This window comes from Delphinapterus leucas, chromosome 5 (genome assembly GCF_059928025.1).
Source record: "Delphinapterus leucas isolate spDelLeu-1000000601 "Yukka" chromosome 5, BTC_Dleu_Yukka2, whole genome shotgun sequence".
In the NCBI taxonomy this organism is placed as follows: Eukaryota; Metazoa; Chordata; class Mammalia; order Artiodactyla; family Monodontidae; genus Delphinapterus; species Delphinapterus leucas.
In genome coordinates this window covers 88,584,564-88,608,545 of record NC_143133.1, presented here as the reverse complement: position 1 = coordinate 88,608,545, position 23,982 = coordinate 88,584,564, and the positions used below count along the sequence as shown (strand labels likewise).

Sequence of the window (23,982 nt, the reverse complement as noted above, 5' to 3'; positions counted from 1 at the left end):
AAACATGAAAAGTCCTTTTCAGGTTGTTGCACACCACCTGACATCTCATGTAGAGTGCTGACCAACCCCTTTCTTTCCTGGTTTCTCTTCCCTCCTCCTTTCTTATCTTTTCTCAGCTGGCCTCAGCCCCTCCCCTCCTCTTCCTATTACTGTTTTCAGGCAGAGAAAACCATCTCTCCCTTTGTTTAACGTGAACCTATCTAAATCATACTCCAGGGCAGAAGTCACTTTTCACATTTGCTGGCCTCCAAAAGTTATCGATGTATTTTGCAAAGGAAGGAAGGAAGGAAAGAAGGAAGGGAAGGAGGGAGGGAGGGAGGAAGGAAGAGGGAACAGTTTTCCTTCATCAAAGGGATTTTGCCTCTTTGGGCAGGGGGAGGCATTTTTTCCTCTCATCCACACCAGGAACAGAATGAGAGGGATCAGAGTCAGAGAAGACAACAACCTGCCTGCCGAACTTGAAAAGACAGAGTGCCTCAAAGTCAACAAGGTGAGGTAAAACATCAATATAAGTCAAGCAGAGATACAGCAAAGTAAGTCAGGGGCCAATCATAAATTAATGTCACAAAAATCTATGTTCTGTTTACATCATCTCTCCTTATATGGGTGGACTGCTCCTGCTAGCTTAAGCACGGGTCCTTAAAACAGCAGAACTGGTCCACATACCCAAATAGATTATAAACTATTTCAGGGAAACATACTTTGAGAGCATCTCCCAAAAGTCCTAGAACAATAAATTACACAGAAAAAAAAGCACTTTCTAAATACTTTGTTGTAATGACATATACTTTCTCTGATGAGGAAATACTTACCCCACTCCCCTCTTCCCAGGTGCTATAGCCAAGGCAGAATATGAGATATAACAAAGGGGTTCTCTGGCCTTATGCCATCATCAGCATAACTGCCGGACACTCCCTTTCCTTAGCAAGGTGGAGAGATGGCTGATCCTCATAGGAGATTCAGAAAAATCCCCTACATGGTCCAGAGGTTTCACACACTCTTATGGACTGAATGTTTGTGTCCATATGTTGAAGGCCTAACCCCCAGTGTGATGGTATTTGGAGACTGGGCCTTTGGCAAGTAATTAGGCATAGATGAGGTCATGAGCAAGGGGCCCCAAGATGGAATTAGTGTCCTTATAAGAAGAGACATCAGAGAGCACTCTTGCGTTTGTGTTCTCTCTCTCTCTCTCTCTCTCACCTGTGAGGACACAGTGAGAAGGTGGCCATCTGCAAGCCACCTAGTGAACACTCACCTGAAACTGAACCCTACTAGATACTTATCTTGGACTTTCCAGCATCCAGAACTAAGAGAAAAATAAATTTCTGTTGTTTAAGCCACCGAGTCTACAGTATTTTGTTATGGCAGCCCAAGCTGACTAAAGCACACACACACACTCGCACACCTGTAAACATGCATTATTTTCATGAGAAATATATAGAATAAAAAATAGAATTATTATCTATTGTTCTTAAGCCAATCACACTGCACCCCAGAACGTAAACTACCTCATTCTAAACAGGTTCTGTTTATTTAGAGAAATGTGGCTTGCTTTTGATGTTCCTGAAAAAGAATGAGAACATATGTGCTCTCCAGTATTCTGTGGGAGGAAAGAAATTTGCGAGTGGATTGTGCTGTGGCCTCACAATTTCTGTCATGAGAAAGGTAATAAAATGGGTCAGAGCACATCTCCATTCCCATCCTCAATACCTCATAATCGTTCTTGCACTGAATCAGTTTTACCTCAAGCAATGTGTCTTTCGTTCACCCCATCACAAAGTTAGGGAGGCCAGCTCTCTTGTCCAAGACGGTTCTGAACGTCGTTCTGAACATAGAAGAGCCGATCCTTCAGCACTGGGAAGAAGCAGTGGAGTGAATATCTGAATATGGCTGCGGAGTTCTACATTTTTTTCCTTGTTGCAATTTACAATAAAAAAGAAATCAAGGGAGCATCTCTCCCACAGTGCAGAGGCATTCTTAGTTTGGGCACACATTCTTCTTACCAGCTGCTGGAGCTAACTCTGCACTCTGCTCCCTTACAACTTCTGCTTCAGTGCCCTAGAGCTGAGCCCAATGACATGGGCTAAACTTATCTGAAACTTTAGGGTGTTCATCTGCCTTGTTGATGCCCCTTCCATCACTGGAAGATGTTTGTGACTCCTGATACTCAACTGTGTGGCTTCTCAAATCACCAACCGAATTATTCCATCTGAGGTGGGTGAGGATCCAGCCCACCCAAAGAGGATGGACTTCCTCTGTCTGTCACTTACAACACCCTCAGTGGTCCTACTCTTTATTCTCCATTCATAGTGCTCCTTAATTCAATTCTTCTCTTGAGATTCTTTTTTTTTTTTTGCGGTACGGGGGCCTCTCACTGTTGTGGCCTCTCCCGTTGTGGAGCACAGGCTACGGACGCGCAGGCTCAGCGGCCATTGCTCACGGGCCCAGCCGCTCCATGGCATGTGGGATCCTCCCGGACCGGGGCACGAACCCGTGTCCCCTGCACCGGCAGGCGGACTCTCAACCATTGCGCCACCAGGGAAGCCCTTCTCTTGAGATTCTTAAGTTCAGCTTTTTTAAGGAACCAGTTCCTAGAGTCCAGGTATCAACTAAATGAATGAAGAAATTTGCAACAAACTGAACTGAGTAAGACCTGGGAGGAGATAAAGAATAAATATTCTAAAAGTGATCTGTTCATTTGATGCAGCATTTTTCAGAAATTGTCCAAGTAATTGCTTATAGTCTATTGCTGAAGAAATTACACAAGTTGCACACGAATTAAATAAAATGGGAAAAAATGGTTATTAATCCACATACATATCAACCATCATATGTAACATGTTATGGATATAAAATTTTTCATTAGTCAGAAAAAGATCTTACCCTTCCCAAAAGATAGATCTCAAAGCGCTAAAGCACTTTCTTTGGTGTCATGCAAATATTCATGTATTTATTCATCAGTTACTCACATAAGAGAGATAATTAGGATACGTTTGGACTAGTTGGACTGATGCAAAAGTGACACCATCATATGGAACATTACCAGGTCTATCAGTTTTAAATATGCAGTTCTTGATTATTTTAATTTGAGGGAATTTTCATTACTTAACATTTTACAAATAAAATGTATCACTATTATCATATTAAAACATAAACTTTCATGATTCAAATTAACATAAAGTTCAACTTACTATATCTAGTATTTTGGAAGCCCAGGAAATTGCTGTAAGTCAGGATTCTGTAATTTGTAGTTTAGAATATTTACACCCCATAGCATGTCAATTTATTCATGTAATTTTTATTGAATATCCATTATATATCAGGTTATGCTTAGTGCCAAGGGAGATGCATGGACTTCTAATTCGTGGTCCCCTCTGGCAAGAAACAATATCTAGTTGAAGAGAGAGACATATAAATGAATTGATACTATTAAATGGGCCGGCTCCCAGGAGTCAGAACCATGTGTGTTTAAATTCCAGCTCTAGGACTCAGATTTCACATATTTAAAATGGATATAAAATCTACCGTAATTATAATAAAATATAAATCCTGTAATAAGTCAAGTTCAAAGAATGAATGGGGCATCAGAGAAGGAAATAACTAACTCTATGCACGGAAATTTCCTCAAAGAAGGTGACCTTTGAGTTGAATTAAGCAGATAAACAATAGAGAGAAAGACATACCAGGTAGAAGGGAAAAGCATGCATGAAAAAGCATGGTGTGTTCATGAATACTATGAAGTGGAAACTGATTAGAATATCAAAGGAAAGGTGAAAAAAATATTGAAACGATAGTGAGTCATTTAATAAAGTGACTAAGAGGAACAAAAAGAGTTGTTAGATGAGACGATAAGGTAGAAATGATGTGATTCATGTGTAATTCCCATATATCCAACACATCAGTTATAAAACAGCAGTCTTCTCACACTCTCAGCTGCCCCTTCATAAACCAAATCTCTAAAATGTTAACAATAGTAATAAAAATAACTGAGCTCATGTTGTTCAACTGTGGAAGGCACCCTTCACATTTTATTCTATGGTAGTGATGTCCTCTGGACTTATGCAGCACCAGCATGGATCTATGTGAAGTATACTAATTTATCAATTAAGATTTAGAATAATGAGTAGAGAAGTGATACTTACATACTTCCTCATTGTCTGCTCAGTGAACATGAAGATTCTTCCTAATGTCCTGGCACCATATCTTCCTGTTCAGGTCCAGGTACCACCTCTGTTTTGGTACTATCTTCTGTATTGTCAAAGGCATCTCCTTCCTGGCTAATTTTACATCTACCATCTCAACAAAAAAGGTAAGAATGTTGTTATTTCTCATGATGTGATGGCTCCTTGGAGCTTATTTGCATTGAAACAAATAAATCCTCTTGCCACTATAGTTCTCAATTCATTTCTTTAATCTGGTTACATCGTTATTCATGATGATTTAGCATCCAGCATATCACCATGAATTCTGGCTTCCAATGACTCTCTTAAATGTTATTATTGTGCTTCACTGACGATAACCACAAATGCAAGTCTCTGGTTATCTTAAACTTACCATTACAACTTTCTTAGCATACATATAGATCAACACATCTTCCAACCATGTCTTTTCCTGAACTCTTAGATCATAATCACTGCATTTTTAGAATGTGATCTCTTTCAATGTTAACTGCACTCCTGGCTTCCACACACAACCATCAACTGGGAGGATGGGTGAGAGACCTGGGGTGAAGCAAGAAGAGTGACCCTATCCTTGCAAGGGGTGTTTGGCAGGGCTCAAGACCAACCCAGGGGAGCACAATGTAACCACGGTGATGAAGGCAAGAGAGGATGTTGACTGGCAGGGTCCAGGGGCATTATGGAGGAATGATCTCCAAAGCCCTTGGAAGAGATAAATATATCCACCCCTAAAGACTATAGGAGGCTTTATGTGGAGATTGTGGAGGAATTGGAGTGACCACCCTGGGTGCCAGCATCAGGGAGCACATTGAATAAAGGACGCCTGCCAGACCCCTGCCACCTTTGTGTACTGTAAACAGAGGCTGCCCTATGGGGACACAAACAACAAAGAGCTGCTGGATGGGACCACACATGCAGCTCAAGCCTAAGGGTCAGTTAACAGCCCAGACCCCAAACTCCTCTTGTGTCCAGTGTGAGTCACACAAAACTCATCAGTCATAACCTTACTTACGTGGATGGAGGGGGAATGGAGTTGACCTAAGTAACGGTGGCAAATGATATTTTGACTGGAAATTGCGCTTGCCCGGCCAACCTCTCAGAACCAGAGAGGGCCTTGGGCTCCTGGATCACTCTTAGACTCAAGTGTCTGAATTCCCCTCAGGAATCTGATTGACCCTGTGTGCAGGGGGGAAGCAAGGCTCTTGGAGTTCTGCATTCTGGAGAGTCTTTCTCCAAAATTTTCAAGTCCGCTTTCAGTGCCTGGGCTGCAATACCATCCAGACAGGGCATGTAGATCCTGGTCCCATGTGGATCCAGTTCTGTGGAAATGTCTTAATCAAAATTTTCAAGGTCTGACTCCAGGATTTGCCAGGAGCCCACCATCTCCATTTCTCCCCTTAAAGGCTCTCTTTGAGCTTTTTGATGATAGCAACAGATGTGGAAAAACATTTGATACAGTCAACATCAGGTCAAAACAGGGGTTGAGGGCCAATAGAGAGGGAGTGTGGAGCCTTTTTTAACTTGGTACAAAAATCTTTGTAAGCATCATACTTAAAACTGTAAAGCATTATTATTAGGGACAAAATAAGCAAGTTGTGAATAATGTACAGTATGAAACCAACTTTATAAAAATTTTAAAAATACACAAACCAATAAGGTTATAAATGATTTTTAAGTATGTAATTGATAGACAATGATCTAATATCAGTGGCAACCTCTAGGAACAGGGAAAACAGGCTCAGTGTTGAGTATAACATCTTAATTTTTTACAAGAAAATTTCACCTTCTAACTGTTGCACTTCCTCAGTTCAAGATATCTTAATTATCCATTAGTGTACCTTTGTCCAGACTTCTTAATCCTCTCTTCCAATAATGCTTCTCCAAACTTGTTAAACTTCTTACATTCTTCTTGTATTGTCATCCTAAACTGTCTTAAATTTCTTCTAAGATCATTTTTTTTCCTAATTCAGTTAACTACCCTAGTCCTCCTTATCCATGGCTTCACTTTCTGCCATTTCAGTTTCTCAGGTCAACACGGTCCAAAAACATTTAATAGAAAATTCCAGAAATAAATTATTCATAAGTTTTAAATTGCACACTGTTCCAAACAGCATGATGGGATCTCGCGCTGTCTGCCCTGGACGTGAATTATCTCTGTGTCCAGCATATCCCACCTGTTTGTCACTTAGTAACCCTCTCAGTTATCAGGTCAACTGTCATGGGATCACAGTGCTTGTGTTCAAGTCACCCTTATTTTACTTAATAATCGCCCCAAAGTACAAGGGTAATGATGCTGGCAATTCACGTCTGCCAAAGAGAAGCCATAAAGTGCTCCTTTTAAGTGAAAAGGTGAAAATTCTCAACTTAATATGGAAAGAAAAAGAATTGTACACCGAGCGTGTTAAGATCTATGTTAAGGACATATCTTTTATCTGTGAAATGTGAAGAAGGAAAAAGATATTCATACTAGTCTTGCTCTCACACTGCAAACTGCAAAAGTTATGGCCACAGTGCGTGAAAAGTGCTTAGTTAAGATGGAAAAGGCATTAAAATTGTACGATAAGGTGTTTTGAGAGAGTGACACCACATTCACATAACTTTTATTACAGTATATTGTAATCATTGTTCTGTCTTATTATTAGTTGTTGTTAATCTCTTATTGTGCCTAATTTATAAATTAAGCTTTATCATAGGTAGGTATGTACAGGAAGAAAACATAGTATATATAAGATTTGGTACTCTCTGCAGTTTCAGGCATCCACTGGGAGTCTTGGGACTTATACCCTGCAGATAAGGGAGGACTACTATATCCTTACAATCCTCTCTATCTTTTTGGTCCCCCACCTTTATAATTGAGTCTTAGTAGTAAGAAGAAGCCATGTTTTGTATGCCTTACCTATACCACAGTTTCTATTCTTTTATCCAGAATTATCATAATGTTAAAATATTACATTGAATGCTTATAATCCATAACTCAGAACAGTATTAATGTTTCTTTTACATAACTAACCCATAAGGAACTAGAAGTCCTCCACTGAAATGGGGAGAGAACAGTGGAACTTTCATAGCACCTACAAAATTTTCAGGATGGCAACACATCTTTGAAAAAGAACAGTCATGGACAATTATGTTAGAGTCTTTTCATTTTTTTATTAATTGTAGCACAGAGAAAAGAGGCAAAATATTTAAAGAAATTTGTGTTCTTAAGACAGGGTGTTGGTTAACACCAACAGAAAAGAAAAACAGATGAATAAGCTCTGAGTTTTCATTTCTCTTTTTTTCCTCTTACTCTCAGGGTAGGCTGAAAAACAAAAAGATAAATATAATTACTGTTTATAAAATGGCATGTGTTTTTTCAAATCTCTTCAAATGAATGCCAAATTGCTTAGATTGCCTTTCCGCAATTTCCACCAATGAAAACAATTCAAGCCTCTCCTAGACTCATGGCAGCTGAATTCTTCTGTTGGACTAGGGGAGAGGACACAGCAATAAGGATTGTAAAGTCCTGTCTTCGTCACACAGGCTTTTCATCATTAACTCTCAGGGTCATTTACTTAACTCCTACTTTTTTTTTTTTTTTTTTTGCCACAACACACAGTGCGGCTTGTGGGATCTTAGTTCCCGGACCAGGAATCAAACTCGTGTCCCCTGCAGTGGAAGCGTGGAGCCCTAACCCTGGACTGCCAGGGAATTCCCAACACCTACTTCTTACTTAAGTTAATTACAAACAAAAAAGTTGTCTTCTCAAAGTTAGACCTCTAGGAAGAAAATCTTGCCATTTAGGACTAAAGCAAATCACATTTTGAAATGCCCAAATTTGCAAAGATATGAAGTTGGTTCCTTTCCTGAATGCACAATATGAAGGTTTTACCATATAGGCAAAGAGCAAGTTAAAATCTAATAGTGGAATAAACATCACAGTTTAAAAAATATGAAAATAATTCATGCTAAAAAATAGTTGGACAAATTTTTTCGAAAAGGAAGTTCATTCTATTTTTTATTATAATTTCCCCCAAAATACTACACCAAAATGGATAAAACATGTTTATGTTCAAACATCTAAATTTTAAAGTGGGCCTTTTTGTCATAAGAAGAGAAATTCTCTTAAAGCTCAGCATGTTGACACATTGGAAACTTAGTAGCAAATTATTTACTTGTAATAAAAGTTCACATAAGGTAGACCTATCATATTCTCCAATGAAATGAATTTGTTCTTGAGCTATATGGTTGAACCATATGAAATCATTGATATTGAACTGTTTTTGTACATACAAAAATGCACTTTCATATGGTCCAGCCTATTGCCTAAAGTTTCCCACTCCTGAGCCAGTGCATAGTAGAATGACTCTGTCTTCTGTGTCACATTGGGTCAGAACAGGCCAGTGGTTAACTCTCAAGCCCTGGTTTGAATCTTTAATTTTGGCTCCGTGGTTGGGTAGTCCTTGGGTAAATTATTTAACCTATTTCTTGATCTATGCCTTCATTTTCTCATCTGCAAAATGGGAATAATAATGGTACTCAACTCAGGCAACTATTTTGAGAAGTAAAGAAGTTAATATATATAATCAGTTTAGAACAGTGGTTAGCACTGGTCAGTTGATCTTTACTATTTTAATAATAACTATTAAAATTAGTTTTTTAAAACAGTCTAAAGTGTAGTTACCTGAGATGCTTGTGGTTGTGTTCTTTTTAGGCTATGGCTTCTCGAGTTGAAACAACAAGTTTTGGACCCTAAATACAAAGAAATGACAGATGTGGGGAAAATATTAGCACCACTATTAGGGTAAAAAAGTAACATTTATACAGCCATTGGTGATTACAAAGTAATTTTATGTACATCACATCCCTTAATAACAGTTTAGTGCTAGAATCTCTAGAAGGAAGCTCACCAGCATCATTGCCCCAAAAGGAATAAAAAAATTACTGTCAAGTCATAGGGGGAATATTAAATGATTCAGACATCTAAATATAAATTTCCACACTAACCTGTAAAATAAACATTCAGATTCAACCAAATCACAAACCAGCATTTTCAAGAAAATGTTTAAATAAATTAATGCTTTGGTTTGATGATGCCTCTACCAAAACATCTCAGGCTTTAGAAATATTTCTATCTATATTCATAAACATCACAACTTTGGAAACAGAACAAACATTACAAACACTTAGTAATAAACTACAGTGCAGCAGGAGATTTAAAAGAAAAAAGAGCTATTTCAGTCATTTGGTAAGACAATTGTATGAAGAATAAGATTCCTGTTCTACATGCACATAATGTCTTTCAGATACTTCAACCACTAACCCCTAGCTTGATCAAATGCAACAGCAAAGGAAATTAGACATGTGAAAATGAAGGCAAACAACTCCAGTACCTCCAGAGCAAAGCAGGCCTCTTTGTCATCGGCTGCACAGCACTTGTCTACAAAAGCTGCAAAATTCCCCATAACAGTTTTCAGTTGTTCCTCTGTTACCTTGGGTTTGTGTTTTACCAGCTCAACGAGTGCACTGCATTTGAATGAAAACAAAAAACAAACAAACAAAAAAAACCGGAAAAAAAGTTTACTCTCTACAGAAAAATGGAGATGGTAAAAATGGTAGCACTGCTACTTAAGATGCTAAGTCTTAGAGCCAGACAACTCTGGACCTGAGGCCCAGGCTTACCATTATAAGCTTCAATATTCTTATTTGCATAATGAGGATAATAAAATACACCTTCGCAGGGTCAGTGGCAGGATCAAATTAAGTAATCAATGTAAATTGCTCAACATTTGTAGTGTCAGTAAATCTCAACAAATCATTCTTCAGTAAATCACTGGAAAGGATGATGTCATTGCATTTATATGTTATTCAGATTTTGGAAGTAATGCCATATGGAAGTTTTAAAATTTGAGAGTTAAAAATGATCCTGAAAAACTTACTTATCTTGGGCTCCATTTAAAAAGTTTCTAATCTGAGAATCTTTATATTTGGTTTTTGTAATCTGCCCATTGAAAGTTAATAGTGGAGCGGCCATAGGAAATAAAACTATCCAATTCATGGGAGTGGGTGGTTCTCTTTCACTGACATCTACAGAGACAATAGTGCTAGAGAAAGAGTCATATGGGCATGACAGGTTTTGCAATATGACTTTTAAGTCTATGTCCATGATCAGAATCCACCAGAGATAATAGCAAATTTATGTTGCTAAATTTCATGCAATTATAACCCCTTGTGACAGCAATAGGGAGTCATGCCTCAGAACTCTAAATCTCAGATATTTTTAATCCAAGTTCCATTCTCAAAAGTCAGGTCCTGAGGGGTTGCCTTGTCTGTGCATTGCCATAGAACAAACTGAAAATAACCATTCAGGCCTAGAATTAAATTTTCATATGATTTCTACTAACTAATTTGCTATCTGCAAAAATGCATCAGTTCAGTTTTTTCTACTGGACCTAGCCTAAGCTGTTATTCTACTGCAGCTTTTATCCACAAGATTATTCTGAATGGTACTGTTTTTTTTTTTTCTTTTGCTAAGAAAACAAAATGCTATCCATTTTATTCTTGACACTTTTATCTGCTTAATAAGGTCAATATTTAAGTATTTAAGGTATATAATCACTACTTAAGGAAAAGTTGCTCATTTTAATTTACAATTCTCACTATCAAGACTACAAACACATGCAGTAATGAAGTACTCCTCACATTTGTTTCTTGATTTGTTTCTCATTCTCGGGAAGTGTGCATAAATCTGCATGGAAGGTGAATGTTTTCTCATCAAAGGCTTTGGGTTCATATGTTTCATCAACTGTCAGAGCAGAAAAGCATGGCCGTCTGTTCACCAAGGACTCCGTGCAGCATTTGGTAACTCTTTCGCTAACTGGTGTCTTCTCGTGCAACACGCACAACCGGTTCAGGACCAAGGACAGCTAAAATCAGGCAGGAGAGCAGAAGTTCAAAGGAAGCATAATGAAAAGTTTTCCATGAATTCCTACCTTCCAAAGGACCAAAACAAATGTTATATTTTAACTAGCAACATTGAATCCTAGGTTGATTTGAGAAAACGATTTGCTTATTTTTAGAACTACAAATAATAAGGGACTTTGAAGTCTTCTCTTTTAATTAAATATGTCTACATTTTAAGAATAATTTATTGAGAAAATAATTGATTAAATAATTTGAGGTGAATCCTGATATATGTCTTGGAGTAGGGAAGAAATAGTCTTATACTGATACATTAAAGATCCAATGATGCAAAGCAAAAATAGAGGGTAGGGCTTTTCTGGTGGCGCAGTGGTTAAGAGTCCGCCTGCCGATGCAGGGGACATGGGTTCGTGCCCCAGTCCGAGAAGATCCCACATGCCGCGGAGCGGCTGGGCCCGTGAGCCATGGCCGCTGAGCCTGCACGTCCGGAGCCTGTGCTCCGCAACGGGAGAGGCCACAACAGTGATAGGCCCGCGTACCGCAAAAAAAAAAAAAAAAAATTTAAAAAAAGATCCAAAGAAAGTAAAAATTTAGAAAATTCCAGGATGGAACATTAAAAGTTCACAGAATTTTTTCAAAACAGTTTATCATTTTTGGAATCTTATCTAAAACCTCTTTCTGATGGTCAGGATAATACAGGTGACCAAATCCTGGCTGCCATTACCATATACACAAAACACACACACACACACACACACACACACAAACACACACACATTAGCCCACCCTTGCTTCTGAAAGTTAGCTTTGTCAATATCTAAAAGCAAAAGTTCATCATTATTAACTTTATTGTGTTCTAAAAGACTCACATAGTCTTCAGCGCAGGACATTCTTTCTGATTCAGGATTCTTACAACACTTAGAGCCCACTCTTCCTAGGTTTCTTGAGACCTCCACGAGAGTTGGAGTTGACACTTGGGGTACTTTCTTGGTGTAACGAATTATGAGCCTATAACAACATAATCCATGTGTTTTCAGCCAGGCAAGAAGCTGTCTTTTTCTAACACATCAGGTCAAGCAGAGATCACTTAGCCAAAATCCACTAAGATGGTTTTCCATTCATAAAATTATCATCTCCAGGTTGGCGGGGTAATGTGGGAGAAGACCTTGTCCTGAGCAACTAATTAAGCCTAGCTTTGAATCCACCTGTGCTGTATAATCTTAGGAAAGTGGCTTACCTTATTGTAATTCAGTGACATTAAGATATTTATTAATTGCTTCTTTCTTTCAATAAAACCTACTGAGAGCTTAACATACATCAGCACTGTACTAAATTTGAAAGACATGGATGAAATTTCTCACCCATGAAATGGAAGGAAATATACCTGATTCAAAAGGGATAGTGCAAGGATTAAATTAAAAGGAACAAAGCATGCAATCAACCTGATGTGGTATCTAGCATGTAATAATCATTTACTAAGAATGCTAATCACCAGTGAAAGCCAACGTATGACCATAATCTACTCAAGGGAAGAGACTATGTCTTGTTCATTGTTGTTATTCCTAGCACCTATAGGTAGAAGAGTGTTAACATGTGTAAGCTGAACAATAAATAACTAAATGATGTGTCCCTTCCTGTCTTAACTTCCACAGATAAGGCTCTATTTAATTGGGACATTAATCTATCATCTTATTGAGCTACTGCTACTGAAGACCTACTATTTTCTGCTCTGTGAAGCATTGCTATATTTTGTTTGCTCATAAACTATTTCTTAACTTTCAAATGGCATCCTCAGTTCCTATATCCCAAGATTTGATATTTTTCCTCCCAGACTTAAGAGCCCAATTTTTTAAAGTGCACTCAAATATAGGCCTCTTCATCCAATCAACTATTTTATTTCATTTTCTCTGGTCTTTCTTGATGGATAGTGATTAGAAATGATACTTTATTTTCAAGATTAAAAGTTCTATGATAGGGCTTCCCTGGTGGTGCAGTGGTTAAGAATCCACCTGCCAGTGCAGGGGACATGGGTTCGAGCCCTGATCTGGGAGATCCCACACGCCGCGGAACAACTAAGCCCATGCACCACAACTACTGAGCCTGCCCTCTAAGGCCTGCAAGCCACAACTACTGAAGCCCGCATGCCTAGAGTCTGTGCTCTGCAACAAGAGAAGCCATCACAATGAGAAGCCCTCACACTGCAACGAAGAGTAGCCCCTGCTCTCCGCAACTAGAGAAAGCCCATGTGCAGCAAGGAAGACCCAAAGCAGCCAAAAATAAATAAATAAAATAAATAAATTTATTCAAAAAAAAAGTTCTGATAGGTGGTCTATAAATTGGCTTAAATATTTATTAAATGAACATGAAAAATTTAGTCAATAAGCAAAAATACTTACGCATTTTGGAATAGATACTCTCCAAGTTTTTCAAAAAGTTCACAGTTTTGTTTAATTAAATTCTTAGGCTCCTCCACAAGAGGCTGAAGTTTCTCAAACTGAAAAATAAAAGAATAGTGTTTACAACATTCTCCCTGAGGACCAGATGCAGGTTGTGTTTCATCCTTCTAGGCATAATGAGATCCTTCCTCCTTTCTGCCCAAAGCCATGAAAATAGATTTTTGATGTCAAATCTATTATAATATGTCCAAACTGTTTATTTGATGAGACCGTATGAGATAAGTGATTAAGAACATTCAGACTCTGGAGTGCAACTGCGGATGTTTGAGCCAGGCCAACCTGACTCATGTTCTAGTTGTGCAACTTTACTTCCCATCTCAAAGCTTTAGAACCCTCATTTCTAAGATGGAGATGAACATGGTACTCACCTCAGAGAATTGCTCTTGTAGACTACCTGAGCTAATGAAATTAAAACATAGCCTGGAATATAGTAAAAACTCAGTAAATGATGGCTATGATTCTAAGTATCATCATTATTAAGCCATCTCTCCAGTTGGACCCTGAGCTTTCTGAGATAAGACATTTTACCTTGGTCATCAGTTCCTGTGTGGCACTTGGCATATAACCAGTTTCTTGGTAGAGGAAAAAATGACTTTCCTCTGATTCTTAAGTTTGCGCACCACTATATGTGCTAGGAGTACTAAATATCTCAAACATGATAAAATTCTATTTTAGCATAGCTAAATATGCTAAATATTCTCAAAACTGATTTCCTCTCCACACTTAATTTCTTGTAAAACCATTCTTAAACTGTCTCAAAAAAGAATCTGAAAATATTCTAAAGTACTAGATTTCACAATCTTTCTTATGATACTAATTCTTGATACTTAATAAAACTTGGAATCAGGTTAACTTTCTTTATATCTAAGTTAAATCTCTTAACATTTAAATTTAATTAATTTTGTTCTCAGGAGTGTAAAAAGGAGAAAAAGCATGGTCAAGATTTTGTGAAATTAGGGCTTCCCTGATGGCGTAGTGGTTGAGAGTCCGCCTGCCGATGCAGGGCACACGGGTTCGTGCCCCGGTCCGGGAAGATCCCACATGCCGCGGAGCGGCTGGGCCCGTGAGCCATGGCCGCTGAGCCTGCGCGTCCGGAGCCTGTGCTCCGCAATGGGAGAGGCCACAACAGTGAGAGGCCAGCGTACCGCAAAAAAAAAAAAAAAAAAGATTTTGTGGAATTAGAGATTGCTCTCTTTGATCTTTCTATTTAAGGCTATTATTCCTATAATGTTTAAAAGCACAGAGTTGAAACCATCTTAAGAAAAAATCTAAATTGCACTATGTAACATTCTTGCGTTATTTTTCTTTCCTGTTATTAGAATCATCAGTTAAAGAGCTATATATTTTTTTCTTTCCAGAAACCTACCACTGTGGCATAGCATGCAGGAGGATCATCTTTGGCACAGCAATCCTCCAGTGTGGCTTCATATCCCTTGGCAATTCTCAACAGCAATGAGACAGCGTACTCAGGATGCCTTCTTGCATATTCATACAAAAACCTAATTAAGATGACAATAAAATAGCTTTAGTTGGACAAATGAGCAAGAAAAACTACATAATTGGGACTTCCCTGGTGGCCCAGTGGCTAAGTCTCTGCACTCCCAATGCAGGGGGCCCGGGTTCGATCCCTGGTCAGGGAACTAGATCCCACATGCACGCTGCAACTAAGAGCCAGTGCACACAAATAAATAAGTAAATAAAACATCAAAAAAAAACCCCCATAATTAACCACAAAATTAACTCATATCATAAAGGTCTGAATTTGACTAAACGCCATGCAGTAAAGCTTAGTGGCTAAGGACTTGGGAGTTCAGAGTTAAAGCTATCAAATCCTGGCTCTGCCACTTATTTTATTATATCACCTTAGGCAACTTATTAAAACTATCAAGACTTTGTTTCCTCCTCTGTGGAATGGGGATAATAATAGTACCTATCTCATAAGGTAAACTGTAGGAAATGGATTACGTAATCTATGTGAAACACATGCGGTCTGGCACATATTAAATGTCTGAGGAATGACACCCGTTACTATTAGGTATAATTTGTTTGATTCAGACTATACCTCAAAAAGGTTCTGATAGATTAATAGAGATATTTTGTTAATTTTTTTCCTCTCTGTATGAGTAAATTCTTGATGGTTACATAATTTTATGAAATATTATTTAGTGCACAGAATACTATTATAATTGAGCAATAAAAAGGCAAAGTTTATCACTACACTTACTGACTTTATATAATCATCGATTTTGTCATTTAATTGCTGTCATTTAACGCTGCATTGCCATGCTACCAGACTTCTGGTCTTTTTAACCAAATATAAAGCACCTGGTAACATTCTACTTCTCTTTATAGTTCTTTGCTGACATTAGATATATCAATAGATAGGTAGATAGATAGATATAGAGACATAAAGATGTATTACATATATTCACAGATATATAAGTTCAAGAAATATTCTTTGAATGAATGCATGAATGGATAATATGTATATAATTTACGTATACACAAAATATTTCTACAGGTATTTCCAGAAATATTCCTAAGGAGTAAGGAATGAAATGGGGGTGTAAAAATGAACTTTTATTAGTACTTTGTACTCTTCTCTATTAATTGAGCATCTGCTATATGCATGTATAATTTTACAACAATTTTAAAATTAATTTTTTCCAAAAATGTTTAAAGACTGGGAGAAGAAAGAATAAAGAAACATTGTAGGCAGCATGAAGATTGTAGCAATTCCAAAGGAAAGCCTAGAATAATTTCCTAAATCCTGAGACCATATAAAACTATGAAAGATCATTCCTTATCCACTTACGTGCCCAGGAAGACATCTTTTGCTTCATTATAGTTTTTGCAAACTTCCTTATCTTCAGCAAAATCAGCAGCTAATGGGGACAGGTTTTCAGGCAACTCATCTTTTTCCACCTCTGCAATGCAGTGGGATTTTTCCAACAGAGGCTTATCACAGCACTTCTTCAGTTTAGTGGAGATTGTAGCTTGATTTTCACATATATACTTGGCAAGATCCGCCTACAAGCAAGTTGAAGGAAACTGTTCAACGTAAATTGACTTTGCTGTGCTTCCTCCCTAGACTTTTACTATGTTGGCAGAACAAGTTCATTTTATTCTAAGACCATACATATACCAAACTGCGTCCTGTGAATATTTTCAGTCTGTGCTGCTAAGTCTAGAGACACAGATAGAACTACTAAAACATTTCCACTTGATTTGAAAAAAACTAGTCAGTAATAAGGTCTCATATCTGTTATTTATTAATTTTATATTTCTACTGTTAAAGCATTTAAATTTTAAACTAAAACTCAGTACTGTTTTTCCAAATACTCCCCACAAATTAAGTGCAGGCATCTTGAAACCAAAAAACTAAAGTGTTACAGATTTTTGAAAAATTAGTCAAAATCATAGTCACAGACCCTACTTACATTTACAATTGCCTTAAATTTTCCAGAAAGTGTACTAAGAGATTAGTATTCTGGTATTTGGTCATATTTTTCAGTTTGAGAAAAAGATATGCTAAATATTTGTATTTTTAACACGGACAGTTGAGAGAATATAGAGCAAAAAGTTACATAATTTCCAAAGGTCTCTTCAGATTCTAGCCTTTCTCCAACTCCCCCACCTCCTTAAAAAATCTTCTTACAAATCTACCTTTGTAACTGTCTTACTTCAGTTTTAAGCTTTTGTTCTCAGAATATGAATGAAAGGGATTACAAATTACTGAATGAGGTTATCAGATCACTTACTGAGTAGGAGAAAGAAAGAAAGAGAGAGAGAGAGAGAGAGGAAAGAAAGAAAGAAAGAAAGAGGAGAGAGAGAGAGAAAGGAAGGAAGGAAGGAAGGAAGGAAGGAAGGAAGGAAGGAAGGAGAGAGAAACAAAGAAGGAAAGAACCGCAAGGCAAGACAAGTATTGAGCAGATTAGAGCATAGAAAACTATCTCAAACCACTCTCAGTTGTTCTGATGCTAAACAAATTGATTCTACCAACTTAAGCAAGTAAGTTACCAAAAGGTATACTGAGGATTCTTTACCCTGTCATCTGCACATTCAAGCAGGTCACCATGGCAGCATTCCTTGTGGACTTTCGTAAGATCTGTCACTATCTTGGAAACCTCTGCAAAATCAGCCTTGGGAAATTTTTGGCTCAGGCGAGCTACTGACCTAAAGAAGAAAATTCTCCCATCAGAATATTATTAACAGGCAACATTTTATATCAAAGTACTAGGAAAATACTACGTATAACAAGAAAATTTAGGATAAAATAACATACAGAAATAATTTGTAAGATTTATTAGTTCTTATTTTAATGCTAATTCTGAACCAAATTGTTATCTTAGGGCAAAATGTTTCCTTAGGGCCTAATTATCCATTGTAGGAGTGTGTATGGTTGTTAGAAGTCCAGCAATTCATGAAAGCAGAAATCAAAGAGGGGATTCTAAAAATGGCAACATGCTGAGAGGCATCAGGTTTGGAGCCCAGAGCTGACTTCCAGATCTGGCTTTATAGCTTATTTACAGTGTGACCCTAGGCAAGTTACTTAGCCTTTCTGAGCTTCAGTCTCTACAGAGTCACAACAACATGCTAAATCAAAGGATTGTTGTGAGGATTAAATTAGATAATACATATGAAAGCATTTTATGAACTGGGAAGTGCCATACAAATTACAGTTATCCTTTTTTTTTATTAACTAAAACACATTCTTCCTGACTTCCAAAGGTCTATGAGAAAAGAAATTTCATAACTTCTACAAAATTAGAGAGTTTTGATTCAGCATATTCTTACCAAGAAATTGATTCAGCATAATCTCTCAGCTCACTGACAAGATGTAAAAGGCTAACATCCACAAGCTTTCCCAAATCATTTCGGAGTTGCCTAAATCTGATAAAAGACACTTCTTCCCCCAAACTAATCATAGCCTGTTTAACTATGTATCATTTCATGTTAAGGTTGTTTCGTTTATTGATTTGGTTGCTTTTGGTGGTATAGATGGTAGGGATGACAGGCAAAGATAGTTCGTTCAAGTGCCACTTTCTAGAGAGTTTGCAAAATATCTATTTTCATTTTATTTCCTGTTCGTGTTGACTAGAAGGGAGGGATTGGTGACGGGGGTGTGGGAGATGGAGAAGGGGAGTTCCTTGGCTCAGATACTGAAGGATGATGCTTCTAGAGCTAGCTAATAATATAAAAACAGAGGCCCAGGAAAAAACAAGACATTAAGCGCAGAACTGGTGCTACAAGAAAGCGAGAAGAAAACCTGATGGCTGAAATTAATTATCAGAACATAAAAAGACAAGCAGACACTTCAGATAATTGGGTGGAGGGGAGATAAAATTAAATAAAAGACCCTGACTACAGCTTTATAAAAACAGTAGACCATTATACTAAGATCACAGTCATTATAAATACATGGGAGTTTAAACACCTGTCCTAGAAGAACAAAAAAGTCCTCTAGATTCCTTGACTACTTAGAAAAGATATGATAAAAAAATAATGACAAATTGTTACTGATGCTCTGGTTTTCACCTCTGTCAAATTTCTACCTTTTAGACAACCAAAAAGATATATGTGAAAGCACTGCGTAAAATGACATGCAAGTGTACAGTTTTGTCAAATGAACCATCATCATTTACATCATTATAAAAATGCAAACTAAGTTTAACATACCATGCTTTTAGAGCTCTTTCTCCGAATTTTTGGATACTGGTACACTTGAGTCTCTGTCTGGCAGATGAAGCCAGTACTTCTTCTCTCACAGTCTCAATCTGCAAAAAGAAACAATTTTGGAAAAATTAGAAAAGAAAAATTTTACGCAGACCACCCCTTCATAAGCTCAGATGAGACTATGCCAAACTGAATTTTAAAGAGAGAATTTACTTCTAAATTCCCAAGTATCACTATTGACAAATAACTATTTTGTTCTGTAGGAAGAGGAAAAGTCAGTCTGCTCATAGTGGAAAACTCCAGGTAGTTAAGAACCAGCATGGAGCCATTGTTAGGGAAAAGGGAACGGAAAGGAAAAGTGGAAGGACAGAGTACGCTAATATCCCAGGGAACAGAACTTTGCTGACTTCTTAATTTTGCATATAACCCCTTTCAATGCCTCCTCCACCAACTCTCATAACATCAATAAATTCCCTATAAAAGAGAAAGCTGTGTAAATATTTATGGAATGAATGAATAAACCCAGACTTCTAGATGCAGTTAAATTCTCCCCTACTTTAAGTTCCCTTCCGAATAAAAAAGTCTCATGAAAAGAGAAACAAAAACTGTGTTCCCTTGCTGTGTAATTTTAAACATGATTTTCCGTATTTCACTACAGCAACTTGCACTATTAAAAGAGGCAGGATATTTAGACACATACACAGCGATTCCCTCTACCAGATCCACTTAGGCAAATCTTAGAAGGAGGAAGGTGGAAGACATAGGCCTTCAAAAAAGGTGAAAGATCTTTGAGGGGGACAAGACGGAGGAAGGCTTTTTGGACCACGTAAAGAAGTTTCTATTGGAGGCTTAGGTTTCCTAAATCTAACCATAAGATGTCCCAAAACTCAGATTTGATTATGAATTGATTCTTCTATTCTTCTTCTGGGGAATACCTTTGGTATCAGGCAGGCACCTTTATCAGCAGCTTGGCAGCATTCTGCAAAAACTCCTTTGTATTGATGAGCATAGTAAAGGAGTTCTGGGGCATAAAAGTAGGGGTGTCTTCTGGCAATTTCATATAGGTATCTAAATTTTTAAACAAAAAACAGACAGCCATTTTTCTATAGCAGACAGTATTGCAGGAAGACTTGTAATCTACATTCTCCCCAGAACCTCCAAAATCTGAAGACATCTAATTTACCAGTTAAGCTCAATTTGCACATAATGAACTTGCTTTGTCACTCTTTGAGTCAGTGAAAATGTTAAACTCATACATATATATACATATAAATATACACACATGCATAAATTAGTTAAATATCAGTGATATGTTATTGACTAAAATGAACTAAATTCTGAGACTACATATATATATATCTTTATAATATTTTAATACAAGTCATCTTCAAATATTTTCATACAGATCATATCCTGTTTTGATGAACTCCAAAAGATCTTTGATCGACTTTTTCAACATGTAGAATTTTGTAGTATCATATATTATTTCTTTGAAAATTGTCATTAGAACAGAAGCTTCAAGTCTTAATGTTGATAATATTTTTCAAAATAGTAATTGTTATAATGAGTCTTGACCTATTCCATAATTTTTAATTTTGAAGCTTAAAAATCTGATTACTTACTTTCCCCAAAACTTCTGTTCATTTTCCTTAAACTCGGCACACAAAGTATCAGGGTCTGGTTTCAATTTAGGGAGGTCTGGATTATCATCTTTGTGTTTCAGGAGGCATTCATTTCTCTCAGGCTCTTGTTTCACACAGCAGTCGGCCATTTCACCATAGGTTTCACGAAGGGATGCAACTGCACACAGTTTATCTCCAAAGAGAGTGTGCTAAGTGAAATAGAGCAGGTGTCAAATTGCTGGGCAGACTTTTGTTTTCCTTATACCCGAAGAATAGTATAAGGAATTAATATCTTGGTAATTCTTGGTTAGTAAATCATATAAAAATCCACATTTTTCTCAGATTTAGAGACCTTCCCTTGATTTGACCATCTATGTGTGATTTCCATAAGAATTAACTGTCACACTATCACTTATAGTGGATAAAACAGAAGGGCAAAAAGGCAATGACCTTAATGAATGAGCATAACTCCTATTTCCACCTGAGGCTAAAGGCTAGGAGAACAATCATTATAATAAAAACTCAAGGAAAACTATCCTCTAAGTAGCAAGTGAATTCACATTAGGGAGGGAAGTGTTCATATAGTTTCTCATTTGATCTGCTCCTTTTTGAGAGGTTCAACTTTTTAGTAGATACCATTCAAAACTGAGGAGTAACATAATCTACCATGCATTAGTTGTTATTGTATTAAAATATAGATTTTTTTTGTTCTAGAAATATTTGCCTCAATGCATAGTCCATTAAATTAATCCTTTCTGTCCCCATTAATTTTTATTATGAAAGTAATTATAACTTTAGGGAAAATATGCTGCTCAAGACAGAATTTATTAATTTTTTTAAAAAGACACATTTTTAAAATTCATATTTAGAGCAATATTATTGTGTGTAGCTAAACAACTGATTCTGCCTTGAGGCAGAAGTACATATAGAGAAAAATAAGAGGAAGAAAGGCTTTAGTGATAAATAAAAAACTGCCTTGTCCCCAGAAAGGTATATATAGTTTAAGTGGTGAGAGAAACATAAAGCTATCCTTATATTAAAGACCTATCTGAAAATATCACAAGTTCAAAGTTCTGATTTTTTATTGTATGTAAAAATATGAATATCCCTAAAATGAGGAATACATAGCTGTACTATTATTCCACCCGGGTAACAAAGTCAGCACAGAGATAAGGTGAGTACTTCCTGAAGATAAAAACTATACTATCATTATTAGCCTCTATGAAAAGAAATCTAACTTCAAATTTTAAAAAGAAACTTCTACAAATAAAAAATTTCCATTTAAAAACACTATGACTCTTGTGTGTGGTTTCAACAAAGAAATGTTTTTTAAAATTGTGGGTATACTAGAATATATCTATCATTGAAGAAACAGTGGCTATACCCACTTTTGAGCGTTGCTTACAAATACGGTCGTTTAGTAATAATTGAGAAAACTAAAGTGGTATTTGTTTTCTTTGTAAACATTCAAGATTACGTAAAGGAAGAAGAAATACTATTCAAAATCAGAATATACTTACAAGTGACTTGTCACAATTTGTAGCTGACTCGTCAGCAACGCATGTTTTTGCAAACTCAGTTATTTCATTCACTAATTTTACATGCTCATCAAACGGGCTCTGCTGAAGATACTGAGAAAAGGCAATCAGCACCCTGAAACGAAGGACATAGAAAAATGTAGCATAATAAAATTTTAACATACAGTAGGTTGCTATGCTAGAAAACAAAGTGTGTCTGTATATGTTCTATATTTTACACATCTTTCTTACTATTATCCAGAAAGCCTGTTCACATCAGCTATTATCTGAGGCCTAACCAGGTATGTGTGGCTTTCTAAGCAAAGATTATTATATTTCCACCACGTATAAAAATATGTGTGTGCATGTCAGTAGATGCATACACATAGAGCAAGCAAGCAAAATGTATTCTAAATAGACCTAATTGTTAAGACTCGGGCATTACATAGGCCTTTTGACTATTTAAAACAAAAAACAAAAACCACACACATATCTTATTTAATCAGGCTGTAGAATAAGATAGACCTTGAAAAATAAACTATTTTCTCAACTTTTACTAGATTAAAAAATATTAAAATCATCTCAAGAAACCACAGAACTATTTGCTAGGTAAAAGAATTTAGTAAGCAAGTTGTGAAAGGAACTTTCCACCATGCAGGTTATATAAGAGTTCCAGGGCTACACTGTCCAAAATGTTGCCATTAGCCATAAGTGACAATATATATTTAAATAAATTAAAATTAAATACCGTTTAAATTTTTGATCCACAGATGCACTTGTCATATTTAAAGTACTCAATAGCCACATGTGGCCAATGGCAGCTATATTGGACTACACTGATATAGAATATTTGCATCAATGCAGAAATCCTACTGGACAGTACTGTTCTAGAATCTTTGATGACAGTGGAATATAAGGACTTCAAAATTATAACCAATACTATTAGAAACGTTAAATGTTCATTCTTAAATATTTTAACTTACAGGCCTTTGAAATTTTCTTCTCCCAAATCATTAAACCGATGAGCAATCTCACTCTTGTCTGGAGGAAAAAAAGGGAAAAAAAGATTTGCTTTAAATTCTAAAGAAACAACTGGTTAAGGTATTATTTTTTATGTTTCTCTCCATTTGACTTAGGTATTCATTTGCTCCAAGATATTGAGCTCTGACTCCCAACAGAAAATCTTAGGATGATGGTGAGCTATTTCTTCTGCATTTAAGCAGAAGAGTTATTTAATCTCAAATGATACTATTTGAAAAATCATTAAATATTTATAGCTTTATATTCAAACCTGGATAAGATCTAATGCCTTTGCAGTGTCTATTAACAGCCACTGAGAGGACAGTCTGAAGTGAAAAATATAAATACAAGTTCTATTTATAAGATTAAAAACACAGGTTTTATATTTTTCTATATAAATTAAGGTACAGTGGATAGACCTTTGGGAATCTGGAGTTTTGAATTCTATCTTCAACTATATTCTGTGAAGTTTAATTCACTCTGCCTAAGGTCCCTCATGTGCAATAGCAAATAACAGTTACTAAACAATTCTCACTATTTGTTTCACCTAGGATGTTAGAAATGTAAGATAACTTCTTAAGGGTTCACAAATACAAAATATCATAACAGTCTA

General features: G+C 36.7%; 1 protein-coding gene across 11 annotated transcripts in view; it reads right to left on the bottom strand.

The window, feature by feature from the left end:
* Nucleotides 1-7,303: 7,303 nt before the first annotated feature.
* Nucleotides 7,304-23,982, bottom strand: part of ALB (albumin) — a 142,302-nt gene continuing 125,623 nt past the window's right edge. For all 11 annotated transcript variants that reach the window (XM_089912040.1, XM_089912042.1, XM_089912039.1 and 8 more), the window contains 14 exons: nucleotides 23,333-23,390; nucleotides 22,353-22,485; nucleotides 20,833-21,041; nucleotides 20,146-20,278; nucleotides 19,214-19,311; nucleotides 17,581-17,710; nucleotides 16,350-16,564; nucleotides 14,901-15,033; nucleotides 13,475-13,572; nucleotides 11,948-12,086; nucleotides 10,860-11,083; nucleotides 9,551-9,683; nucleotides 8,842-8,909; nucleotides 7,304-7,479 (listed from right to left, as the gene is read on the bottom strand). In XM_089912040.1, coding sequence (XP_089768166.1) covers nucleotides 8,868-8,909; nucleotides 9,551-9,683; nucleotides 10,860-11,083; nucleotides 11,948-12,086; nucleotides 13,475-13,572; nucleotides 14,901-15,033; nucleotides 16,350-16,564; nucleotides 17,581-17,710; nucleotides 19,214-19,311; nucleotides 20,146-20,278; nucleotides 20,833-21,041; nucleotides 22,353-22,485; nucleotides 23,333-23,390 — 1,745 coding nt within the window. In that variant the 3' untranslated portion in view covers nucleotides 7,304-7,479; nucleotides 8,842-8,867. The remainder of the gene's footprint in view (nucleotides 7,480-8,841; nucleotides 8,910-9,550; nucleotides 9,684-10,859; nucleotides 11,084-11,947; nucleotides 12,087-13,474; nucleotides 13,573-14,900; nucleotides 15,034-16,349; nucleotides 16,565-17,580; nucleotides 17,711-19,213; nucleotides 19,312-20,145; nucleotides 20,279-20,832; nucleotides 21,042-22,352; nucleotides 22,486-23,332; nucleotides 23,391-23,982) is intronic.